Source organism: Amblyraja radiata, chromosome 6 (genome assembly GCF_010909765.2).
Source record: "Amblyraja radiata isolate CabotCenter1 chromosome 6, sAmbRad1.1.pri, whole genome shotgun sequence".
NCBI lineage: Eukaryota > Metazoa > Chordata > Chondrichthyes > Rajiformes > Rajidae > Amblyraja > Amblyraja radiata.
In genome coordinates this window covers 86086552-86099598 of record NC_045961.1, presented here as the reverse complement: position 1 = coordinate 86099598, position 13047 = coordinate 86086552, and the positions used below count along the sequence as shown (strand labels likewise).

Here is a 13047-nt window from a genome sequence, read left to right as displayed (position 1 = left end):
GGAAATGTTGATTCAATGTCATATGGCAATTACGGAGGAAATGTCATCCGATCCTGCGGAGGAGCCGATCCTGGACTGACTCTGGACTCTGGTCCTGTACACGGGGGGGAAATGGAGGAGGACTGGCCAAATTTTTGTGCCTTCCACCACAGTGATGAATGCTGTGGTGGATGTTTGTGTTGCAGTTTTACTGTGTGTTCTTTATTATTGTACTGCTGCTGACAACCCAAATTTCCACCGACCCTGGTTGTGTGGTAATAAATTATATCTATCTATCTATCTATGGTTTACCAACCATGGCATGAGAGGAGATTCCAGGCCAATTTTTCATTATCTTTACAATCAACCAAAGATCTTTCTGTGTTGTTGGTCTTGTTTTGAAACGGCATTGGGCAAGGCATTCCGAACTGAAAGTTTTCCGCCACATTTGAAATGAGGTTCCTGAAGATCCAATATGTTGGCTGGTCAATGTTCTAGCAACTAAGTGACGGGGAAACATTTCTTTCTTTCTCAGCCCATCTCCCTCGTAACTTTATTGAACTCAAGCTCTAGATTATTATCAATGTTTCACATTCCTCAAAGCAAGTATACCTGAATAAATTCAAGAGGTGACTGATTCTTGATTAGTAAAGGAGTCGAAGGTTATAGCAAGAAGGCTGGACAATGGTGATCAGAGGGGAAAATTATTGAATGGTGGAGCAGACCCGATGGGCCAAATGGCCTAATTCTGCTCCTATGTCATATGGTCTAATAAGCATGTTGGATAATGGCACCAGTCATAACCAACACCAATCCCTTGCAAAAATCTTCATCCCTCATCCATCTTTACTGGGAAGCAGAACATCCAGCCATATTGCTGGGGGCTTGCTCTGTACGTTCTGCCTGTGACTGCGTGGGTTTTCTCCGGGTGCTCCGGTTTCCTCCCACACTCCAAAGTCTTACAGGTTTGTAGGTTGATTGGCTTTGTTAATATTGTAAATTGTCCTTGGTGTGTACGATAATGCCAATGTACAGGTTGATCGCTGGTCAGTGCAGACTCCATGGGCTGAAGGGCCTGTTCCCAAGCTGTGTCTCTAAAGTCTAAAGTAAAGTCAAAAACCTTGCGCTTACTCTGACATTGATTTGATGATTAGTACCACTGTATCTTCCTACATGATGAGGATGTGATATCGTGGTGGTCTATGAACAAGCCACAGGAAGCTCGATTCTCAATAAACTTTTGACAGTCAGCAAAGCCTTCTCTTCAGCTTTACCAGTTGTCGAAACTGCCGAGGACTTTACATCTTCACATGCAAAAACTTTTTTTTTTAATTAAAAATTATTGAGAGAACTGTTTTAAATATTGATTTGCTTCAAAATACATTAGACAATTGAAAAGAAACACAAATAATTTATATAGTTGTAAGTTATCTTGTCCTTGCCATTCTGTGTACATTGTTAAAAGTGCACTGTTTCAATAAAAGGCTCTGTTCCAGGGAGATGGATCACTGTTGCAGGGAGTGGACTCACTGATCCAATGTGTTCATAGGTTTATGTTCATAAGATCTAGGAGCAGAATCTAGGCCATTCCGCCCATCAAGTCTACCCCGCCATTCAATCATGGCTGATCTATTTCCCTCTCAGCCCCATTCTCCTGCCTTCCCTCCATAACCCCTAACACCCTTACAATGAGAGGGCTCACTTGTCCAATGGGCAATCTAATCCGGTACAAAGCCTGGAGGCTTCGAGTTCATGTGAAAATTCCAAACTTCCTGACCCTTGTGGACGGTGGATTGACAGATTCTTTATTATTCCCGGGTGTCATGGGTTATGAAGAAAGATCTTTCATATGAAGAAAGACTGGATAGACTCGGCTTGTACTCGCTAGAATTTAGAAGATTGAGGGGGGATCTTATAGAAACTTACAAAATTCTTACGGGGTTGGACAGGCTAGATGCAGGAAGATTGTTCCCGATGTTGGGGAAGTCCAGAACAAGGGGTCACAGTTTAAGGATAAAGGGGAAATATTTTTGGACTGAGATGAGAAAAACATTTTTCACACAGAGAGTGGTGAATCTCTGGAATTCTCTGCCACAGAATGTAGTTGAGGCCAGATCATTGGCTATATTTAAGAGGGATTTAGATGTGGCCCTTGTGGCTAAAGGGATCAGGGGGTATGGAGAGAAGGCAGGTACAGGATACTGAGTTGGATGATCAGCCATGATCATAGTGAATGGCGGTGCAGGCTCGAAGGGCCAAATGGCCTACTCCTACACCTATTTTCTATGTTTTTATGTTTCTATGGGGAGAAGGCGGGAGAATGGGGTCGAGAGGGAAGGATCAAACAGCCATGATTGAATGGTGGAGTAGACTCGATGGGCCGAATGGCTTAATTCTGTTGCTAGAACTTACGAATTTACAGTGAGTACATGAATGGCATGTCATTGCCCACACCTCCCAGCAAGTTCCAGCATATCATCCCCGGAGTTTGCACTCTGATATTCTGCAGCTTGTCAAAGTAAGGCTGAGGAGGAGATTTTTAAAAATGGAGAGAATGGAAATACTCAGCAGGTCGGGCAGCATCAGAGTGGAGAGAAACATAGTTTCAGGAAGATGACATTTCCTTCACAGTTGACCTAAGCTTTACCAGTTTCACCATTTCTAATTTCTTGTGACAGTTTTTAGTCGTTTGATATTTCAGAGGCTATCAAGTTTGTAAAGCAATTTAAAATTGGATTTGCAACCCTTCACTGAAGTCCATTTGTAGTTCTTGGCACATTCAGTACAGAAATCAATAGTGGCAGTGCATTGATCTGGTACTGGGTATTAGACGAAGCAAGCTATTTGATTGCTGTGTAATTGATTGATAAAACCTTGTGTAGGTTATGTCTAAATGTTTGGATCTTATTTTCAGTAGAGTGATGTCGCAGGTTTTCCAGACTTGGTCTCTAAGCTGTAGCCAGAAGCTACACTAAGATCCAACAACATTTGTAATTTTTTTGAAAGCAGTGAATGGAATTTATTTTTTACTGCAGTGAGTGGCTTAGAGCATAAAAAGAAAAGGAAAAAGAAACTGCCTCTTCCACCCAGCAATAACTTGCAGACAATGTGATCCATCAAAACATTTCAAATTCTTGGCCATGCATCTCTGAAGATCTGTCCTGGAACCAGCACATTGATGCAATCATAAAGAACACTCATCAATGCCTCGACTTCCTGGAAAGATTAATGCCCCTGTCCCACTTAGGAAACCTGAACGGAAACGTCTGGAGACTTTGCGCCCCACCCAAGGTTTCCATACGGTTCCCGGAGGTTGCAGGTGGTTGCTGGAGGTTGCAGGTAGTGGAAGCAGGTGGGGAGACTGACAAGAACCTCCGGGAACCGCACAGAAACCTTGGGTGGGGCGCAAAGTCTCCAGAGGTTTCCGTTCTGGTTTCCTAAGTGGGACAGGGGCATAATAAGGAGATTCTGCAATGTCAGCGAATACTTCTGTAGGTGTACAAGTCGAGACCATATTGACTGATGGCTGCATGACCTGGCTCAGCAACTTGAATGCTCCGGAACGAAGAAGATTGAAAAAAGTGGTGAACACTGCCCAGTCCTTCACAGGTACTGACCTCCCTACCATCGAAGGGATCTACAGGAGTCGCTGCCTCAAAAAGGCAGCCAGTATCATCAGAGACCTACACCACTGTGGCCATACTCTCACTTCACTCCTGCCATATATATATATATATATATACAGAACTTTTTTATTATTTATTATGGTGTTTACAGAGTACTATGTTTACATATCTGCTGCGCTGCTGCAAATAATAAATTCATTGTTCCGTTTCGTGACATATGGCAATGAAACATCAGGAAGATTGTTCCTGATGTTGGGGAAGTCCAGAACAAGGGGTCAAAGTTTCAGGATAAGGGGGAAATATTTTAGGACCGAGATGAGAAAAACATTTTTCACACAGAGAGTGGTGAATCTGTGGAATTCTCTGCCACAGAAGGTAGTTGAGGCCAGTTCATTGGCTATATTTAAGAGGGAGTTAGATGTGGCCCTTGTGGCTAAAGGGATCAGGGGATATGGAGAGAAGGCAGGTACAGGATACTGAGTTGGATGATCAGCCATGATCATAGTGAATGGCGGTGCAGGCTCGAACGGCCGAATGGCCTACTGAAACACGCGAGTCTTGATCTATTCCCCACAACCCTAGACACCTCCATAGTCCAGACATCTGTCATTCAAAGACTCTGCCTACATAGCTCTTTGGGGTAGAGAATTCCAAAGATGCATCGCTTCCTGAGAGAAGAAATTCCTCACCATCTCCGCCTGAAATAGATGAACCCATATTCTGAAACAATGTCACCTTGTTCAAGATACCCCCACCTGGGCAAACATCCTCTCAGCATCTATATCAACGTAGAGTAGTAAAAGAAAATTCTGCTTCTCCAGCCTCACTCCTGACAGCAACAGAGAGCTGAATAATCATGTAATATTATGCTAATGAATTCCTATTTTTAAAAAAGTACAATGATAAGCTGTATATTGGCCAGTTCCCAGGGAAAGAACTACTTTGGTGGATTGCTGCTACCTGAGGACACTGTGCCAGGGGTTTATATTTTGTGATAGTTGTTAAAATTGGTGCAAATAAAATGGGTTATTGAGTAAGTGACTGCCATCTCTACAGACTAGTTCAGGCGAATCGTTAATGCACAATTGTGGTATTTAACTGCAGGTTAGCTCAATTATTCTGGACTGTTTGTTTGAGCTCTATCCTAGGATTTGAGGTGCAAGCCTCAGTGGGGTATATGTGCAGTAACGTTGGGTGGGTTCCATTCTCCATGTTGAAAGGGTATATGAACAAAAAGATTGATGAGGAAGGGTTTAAGAGGAAGCTGAATAAACGCACAAGAGAGAGGGCGGCTGGAGTGAGATGGTGATGGGGTGATGGGGAGGGGTGGGAGGAGGCAGATGTGGGGCAGTTAAATAACCTGTCTCTCTCATTACTCCAGGATCTCTCCAGCTTAACCTGACTGATGCACAGCCTGCACATACGATCAAGTGTTTGAGAGACCGAAGGGATGTTGCCAGCAACTGTTATTAACACTAGTTTGACCCAGGAAACATAGAATAGAAAAATAGATGCAGGAGTAGGCCATTCGGCCCTTCGAGCCAGCACCGCCATTCAATATGATCATGGCTGATCATCTAAAATCAGTACCCTGTTCCTACTTTTTCCCCATATGCCTTGATTGCTTTAGCCCTAAGAGTTAAATATAACTCTCTCTTGAAAACATCCCGTGAATTGGCATCCACTGTCTTCTGTGGCAGAGAATTCCACAAATTCACAACTCTCTGGGTGAAGATGCTTTTCCTCATCTCAGTCGTAAATGGCCTACCCTTTATTCTTAAACTGTGACCCCTGGTTCTGGACTCCCCAACATCGGAAACATTTTTCATGCATCTACCCTGTCCAATCCTTTAAGAATGTTATATGTTTCTATAAGATCTCCTCTCATCCTTCTAAATTCCAGTGAATACAAGCCCAGTCGACCCATTCTTTCATCATATGTCAGTCCCGCCATCCTGGGAATTAACAGGGTGAACCTACGCTGCACTTCCTCAATAGCAATAATGTCCTTCCTCAAATTAGGAGACCAAAATTGCACACAATACTCCAGGTGCAGTCTCACCAGGGCTGGGACCCCAGTTATTTACAATATATATTGAAAAGGACCCGTTAATTCCTACTCTTTGCTTCCTGTCTGCCAACCAGTTCTCTATCCATGTCAATACCCAACCCCCAATACCTTATGTTCTAATTTTGCACACTAATCTCTTGCGTGGGACCTTGTCAAAGACTTTTTGAAAGTCTAGATACACCACATCCATATTATGGATTCTATCTAGGGGCACACTGCCTTGTTTAAAATTTCAAGTGCAGAGTTACGAAACCCTTCAGCTCATCAAGTTCACACCAACCATCGATCACTTATTCACGCTGGTTCTATGTTAGCCCACTTTCTCACCCACTCCCTACACATTAGGCAAAATTTAACAAGAGGCCAATTAACATACAAGCCCACACGTCTTTTGAGATATGGGAGGAAACTGGAGCACCCAAAATAAACCCACACGTCACAGGGAGAACTTGCAAACTCCACACAGACAGGTCCCGCAGTTAGGCGCAAACCTGAGTCTCTGGTGCTATGAGGCGGCAGGTCTATTAGCTGTGTCACTGTGCCATTATCATGCCCTTTTTAAAATCATCAATAGCATTCATGTATAGTCTTTTCTTTAACTGGATAGTACGTAAACAAAAGCTTTTCACTGTCCTTTGGTACACGTGACAATAATAAACTAAACTAAACTATATCTTTTAAAAGTGTCGCATTATTGCGCCAAGATTGGCACAGGCTAAATTTAATAATATCATCCTTATTAATATAAGGGAGATCGTGATTTAAAATGCATCTTCGGCTGATCTATTCCTATGGGATTTCTGCTGTGTGGGAACTGTATTTCTGACTTGCAAACTGTCCGGGTTGTGAGCTCTTCTCAGGATCAGTACTTGCCGTAATGTGGGGCGGACCTGCATACAGCTTGCAGTGCTGCACCATTTAAACCTTCCATCCCTCGTGGGATGAAGGATTATCAGAACGTCTGTCTGACAGCAGCCTGAGATTAATGGCTGCGCCCCGCTGCAGGTCCAAGAAGCCTGGAACCTCTGCCAGAGCAGAGGAGCTGGTGCTGGCTGGAAGGTGAAGCCCACAGTATAAAAACTATTAATGGAAGAGGGTGACCAGGGGGCTGAGTGTTTAGTTGTCTCCTGGGCAATTCAGTGCTGCACTAATTTGGCAATACGGCACAGAAAGATCATTTGAAGGACACTGGGCATTGCCTTTTAACATGGGAAGTAGATACAGGAGTTCAGGCATATTCAGAACATGAAATGGTGTAATAGTTACAGAGCCTTTACATTGAGTCTTTGCAGAGACAGCACTGAAACGGGCCTTCAGCCCACTGAGACCTAGCCGACCACAGTTTCTTTGCAATTCATGAGCACCAACTCCATATCTTCCTCTGTCTTTCACAACCTAAAATGACAGATTTTAGCAAAGGAAGATTTCCTTTTCAAACGCAGGAAAACAAATTTCTGAAATAGTAGCCGTGAAAATCAAGCTCGAACCTAATTAATGAAGGACGATCAATTAAGCACAAGCAAACGATCCTGGCTCCCAGAACTTGATCTGTAAATTATTAGGTGTGAGTACTGTGTATGCAGAGAAGCATTTCAATAATGTTTCGTACAATACTTCATATATTTCAATGTCATGGTTACATAAATAATCTAAAGTAGAAACATTAATACTGAAGCATCACTGTGTTCCTGCATGAGATATCCTTTATTTGTCTTTGTTTTGATGATGGTGAATGGAAATGGTCCCATATTCCCTTCAAATCTGAGAGAGAGATTATTATTCACACAAATTGATCAAGCTGGGGCTTGTTTCTCTTTTACAGGTGAGGTCAAGCACCCATAATGGTGCTTCAAATGGGGATAGGTGCACTGGGCTAAAACTAGAACTGGCTCTGCATGTGATGACAACACAGGAGGGACCTCTTCATAGAAACATAGAAAATAGGTGCAGGAGGAGGCCATTCGGCCCTTCGAGCCAGCACGGCCATTCATTGTGATCATGGCTGATCGTCCCCTATCAATAACCCGTCCCTGCCTTCTCCCCATATCCCTTGACTCGACTAGCCCCTAGAGCTCTATCTAACTCTCTCTTAAATCCATCCAGTGATTTGGCCTCCACTGCCCTCTGTGGCAGGGAATTCCATAAATTCACAACTCTCTGGTTGAATTTTTTTTTTCTCACCTTAGTCTTAAATGACCTCCCCTTTATTCCCAACAGAGTCGGAAGAGTCTCAGCTGGCACAGCCTGTAGAGCAGCAGCCTCACAGCGCCAGAGACCCAAGTTCGATCCTGACCTCGGGTGATGTCTGTGTGGAGTTTGCACAATCTGCCTTATTTCATCCAGGGTCTCCTGCTTCCTCCCACATCCCAAAGTTGAGCGTGTTTGCAGGTTAATTGGCCTCTAGGTATTGCCCCTGGTGTGCAGGAAGTGGATGCAAATGGTGGATAACACAACTTTTGCGAATGGATGATAGATGGTCAGCGTGAACTATGTGGGTTGAAGGGTCTATTTCCAACCTGCTTCTCTAAACTAAACTGCAACTAAACGTGGACAAAGGAAGAGGCAGAATTGCTGCAATTATCCAGGGATGAATGGGAAAGATGTGGTGGTGCTAGAGAGGGTGCAGGGGTGATTCACCAGGATGTGGCCTGAACTGAGGCATTTCAGATATAAGATGAGACTGGAAAGGCTGGGATTGTTTTCTCCGGAGTGGAGAAGGTTGAGGGGCAGACTGAGAGCTATATAAAATTGCGAGGGATATATCGTAAAAATCCTTTCTCTGTGGCCGACGTGTCTAAAACCATAGATATTAGGTGAGTGGTAGGAGGTTTAGAGAAGTTCTTAGGGGAGATCTTCTTCACACAGAGGGTGGCTGGAGACTGGAACCTTCTGCCTGAGGACGGTGGAAGCAGTAATGTCACAAATCCATCTGGATCAGATCTTGAATCGGCAAGGTGGAGGAGACTGCGGACCAAGTACTGGGGAATTGGATCAGTGTCGGTGTGCAATGGGCAGCATTGCGTTTCATTTAGTTTAGTTTCGAGATACAGCACGGAAACAGGCCCTCCAGCTCACCAGGTCTGTGCCAACCAGCTCTGTCTGTTACACTAGCACACACTACGCACTAGGAATAATTTTACCATTTTTACCAAAGCCAATTAACCTACAAGCATCTATGTCTTTGGAGTGTGGGGGAAAGCCGGAGCACCCGGAGAAAACCCACGCGGTCACAGGAACAACGTAGAAACTCCGTACAGACAGCAGCCATAGTCAGGGTCGAACCCAGGTCTCTGGCACGGCAAGGCAGCAACTCTATCACTGCGCCACCGTGCCGTCCCTCAACCTAAACTTTGTGTTACTAGGTTGGTGAGTCGAAAGGCCTACTTCTATGCCGCATAATCCCACGACTCAATGACCTACGTCAAGCAGCCACATTGTCTCCAGAACCTGGGGATTAACTGCAGACCCCACCACTGCAACCATTGTAGTGACTCTTGACACCGTCTCTTGGGCCAGTCCATCAGCTGTTGGATGGTCCCCAGCAACACTAGCTGAGACTCCATGGATCACACTGCCTCCTTGAGTCGGAGAGAGTGCTGCAGTTGAAGGGATGAAGAGACATTTCCTCCACCAGGTGGATGTAAAATAATCCATGGCAATATAGAGCCAATAATGAAACAATATCTCTTCCCCAATCATGACCATTGAAGACTTGATTGTACACGTTGCTGTTTGCAGCAGGTTGCTGTGCACAAATTGCTGTAAAGTGCTTTGGTAATTGCTATGATGGTAAAAGAAAGTTCTGAAGAAAGTCACTTATTTCTCTGACTCACCAGGGACACCAGTGGAGCCGAGGTCAACTCATTTTTCTGAAACTACTGTGGTATAATTAATTTGTAGAAAAGAACTGCGGATGTTCGTTTATACTGAAGACAGACACAAAGTGCTGAAGTAACTCAGCGGTCAAGCAGTACTTCTGGCGAAAAAGGGTGGGTGAAGTTTCGGGTCAGGACCCTTCTTCAGACTGGAGGTAAGAAAAAGTCAGAAAAAAAAGGACTGGCAACAGATGAACAAAGAAGGGTGGAGCCAATAATGGCCCATATTTGCATCCTTGAATCTTTATGTTATCATATCTTCCCGAGCCAACAATGGGCCATTGTGGGCTCTACCCTTCCTTGTTCATCTGTTGCCAGCCCTGCTTTGTTCTGGCCTTTTCTTACCTCCAGTTCCTTGTCCCCTACTTTCAGTCTGAAGAAGGGCCCCGACCCAAAACATCGGCCATACATTTTCTCCGGAGATGCTGTCTGACCCGCTGAGTTACTCCAGCATTTTGTGTCTATTTGTGGTATAATTAGTTTGCAAACCAATGACTCCTCCTCACCCACCTCACCCCACCTCCACTGAAGGGTCCGGGGGAGAGAAGAATTGGATGAGTTTTGAATCTCAAGAAGATTTCTGACAACATCAACCAGGTTATACTTCACACCAGCTGCAATTCAGCCTCTCGAGTCTTTCCATGTACACACATGCTGTCTATGATGAGAGATGCATCTGCCACTTTCCACCAGCTGCATTGCTGGCAAAGTCTCAGCAGTCACAGAGTCATATAGCATGGAAACAAGCCCTAGTCTCATTTATCCTATCAGTCTGAAGACGGTCCTGACCTCAAACGTCACCTATCCATTCCCGCCACAGATGCTGCCTGACCTGCTGAGCTACATAGAAACATAGAAAATAGGTGCAGGAGTAGGCCATTCGGCCCTTCGAGCCTGCACCGCCAGTCAATATGATCATGGCTGATCATCCAACTCGGTATCCTGTACCTGCCTTCTCTCCATACCCCCTGATCCCTTTAGCCACAAGGGCCACATCTAACTCCCTCTTAAATATAGCCAATGAACTGGCCTCAACTACCTTCTGTGGCAGAGAATTCCACAGATTCACCACTCTCTGTGTGAATTTTCTTTTTCTCATCTCGGTCCTAAAAGAATTCCCCCTTATCCTTAAACTGTGACCCCTTGTTCTGGACTTCCCCAACATCGGGAACAATCTTCCTGCATCTAGCCTGTCCAACCCCTTAAGAATGTTGTAAGTTTGTATAAGATCCCCCCTCAATCTTCTAAATTCTAGCGAGTACAAGCCGAGTCTATCCAGTCTTTCTTCATATGAAAGTCCTGACATCCCAGGAATCAGTCTGGTGAACCTTCTCTGCACTCCCTCTATGGCAAGAATGTCTTTTTTCAGATTAGGAGACCAAAACTTACTCCAGCACTGGACAGCACAATTAGACAAGTACATGGATAGGATAGGTTTAGAGGGGTATGGGCCAAATGCAGGCAGGTAGGACTAGTGTAGATGGGGTATGTTGGCTGGTGTGGGAAAGTTGAGCCGTGGGCCTGTTTCCACTCAGTATGACTATGACTAACTATATGTTTTGTCCATTTACCCGTGTTTGGCCCTTGTCCCTCAAAACTTTTCCTAGCCAAGTACTTGCCCAAATGTTGTTCTGGTACTTGCCTCAACTACCTCCTCTGGCAGATAGTTCTATATACATCCCATCCTCCATGTGAACAAGTGTGAACCACTTTGTGTGGTTATTGATATCACATCTCCAGGAGGGAGATCCACCTTCGAATTTCTCTCCCACATTGACTGCCTCAGCCAAGCTGAATTGAAAATCGTTTCTGAGCTGAGTAATTGTTAGATGGAGATACTGCATGGGTACAGGCCTTTCAGCCCATAGGATCCCTATCGACCATCAATCATCTATTTGCACTAATCCTACTCTTTAACTCTTTTCTGTTAATACACCCCACATTCTCCTCAACTCTCTCTCTATATTCTATCATTCGTCGACACACGAGGGGCAGTGTACAGCGGCCATTTAACCTCTCACCCCGCATTTATCGATGATGCGACAGGTACCTAGATCAACGGGATAAAAACCCACGTGGTCACAGGAAGACATGCAAATTCCACTCAGTGAACAACTGGAGGGCCAGGATTGAACTGGTGTCTCTGGTGCTGCGAGGCTGTGGGTCTACCAGCTGCAACCCTGTGCTGTTTACAGTGAGCTTCTGTGCTTCCACTACCAAGGAAGGTGAGAAAGAGCATCTGTAAGCCCCTTAATTTTCTTTCGAAGGGGGGAAGTATTGGTACAATGGTACAGCTATTTGAGTGGCCACACCCAGAATATTGCTCAGAGCGTTGGTCTCTGCACCTGTCTAACTGTTTCCGAAACGTTGGGATAGCCCCAGCCTCAACTACCTCATCTGGCAGCTTGTTCCATACACTAATGCCCCTGTCCCACTTAGGAAACCTGAACAGAAACCTCTGGAGACTTTGCGCCCCACCCAAGGTTTCCGTGCGGTTCCCGGAGGTTGCAGGTGGTTGTCGGAGGTTGCAGGTAGTGGAAGCAGGTAGGGAGACTGACAAAAACCTCCGGGAACCGCACGGAAACCTTGGGTGGGGCGCAAAGTCTCCAGAGGTTTCTGTTCAGGTTTCCTAAGTGGGACAGGGGCTATACCATCCTTTGTGTGGAAAAGTTACCCCTCAGATTCCTATTAAATCTTTTCACCTTCACCTTGAACCTATGTCCTCTGGTCCTCAGAAACCTTAAGAAACATCTTGAAATGCTGGGGGAAAGCCGCGATGAAATGCAAGTCTTTCTTTATTCCCTGACTGAGTTGTGGGAGAAGGCGTGAGCGTGTAAGGCTCAGTCTGGTTCCAGGAGTAGGAAGGTATTACCTGTGCAAATGATGCCTTCGTATTCATCACACTCTCGGTCGTCACATTCGCAGAACTCGCCAGTAATGTACCACTGCAGGGGGGAGCCACACATACACCTCCCACAGTGGCAGGACCCTGGGAAAGGATCAAAACACCAGGTCAGGAGTGTTAAACACCAGCATTTTTTATTTTTTTATTTTTTTTTTTATAAATCAAAAATATTTATTCAAATATTAAAATAGTATTGACAATACAATAAAACAAAACACCACCATAATACAAGACGAACAAATATGCTAAGCAACTGCTAAACAATTATATTGCAATCCTTGTCAAGGATACATTCAACCCCCCTCGGTGCCCAGCGGTCCCGGAACTCCCTCAGGGTGCCTGTAGACAGGGCGTATTCCCTTTCCATCCGCACCCGGGCACGGACGTAAACACCAGCATCATCAGTATCGGCGCTGCGACTGTCGCCGCTGGTCACATTATGTGATCCAGTTAAAAGCCGACAACTACTGAGAACCTGACTGCCCCTCACACCGGCCCCCCCCCCCCCCCCCCCCCCCGAGATTGATAACGCACATTTGACAGGACAGGACGGCACGGTGCCGCAGAGGTAGAGCTGCTGCCTTACAGTGC

The 13047-nt window shown here is 45.1% G+C and overlaps 1 protein-coding gene across 2 annotated transcripts in view; it reads right to left on the bottom strand.

Moving 5' to 3' along the window:
* Positions 1-13047, bottom strand: part of itgbl1 (integrin subunit beta like 1) — a 150340-nt gene that overhangs the window by 6484 nt on the left and 130809 nt on the right. For both annotated transcript variants that reach the window (XM_033023103.1, XM_033023104.1), the window contains exon 10: positions 12424-12540. In XM_033023103.1, coding sequence (XP_032878994.1) covers positions 12424-12540 — 117 coding nt within the window. The remainder of the gene's footprint in view (positions 1-12423; positions 12541-13047) is intronic.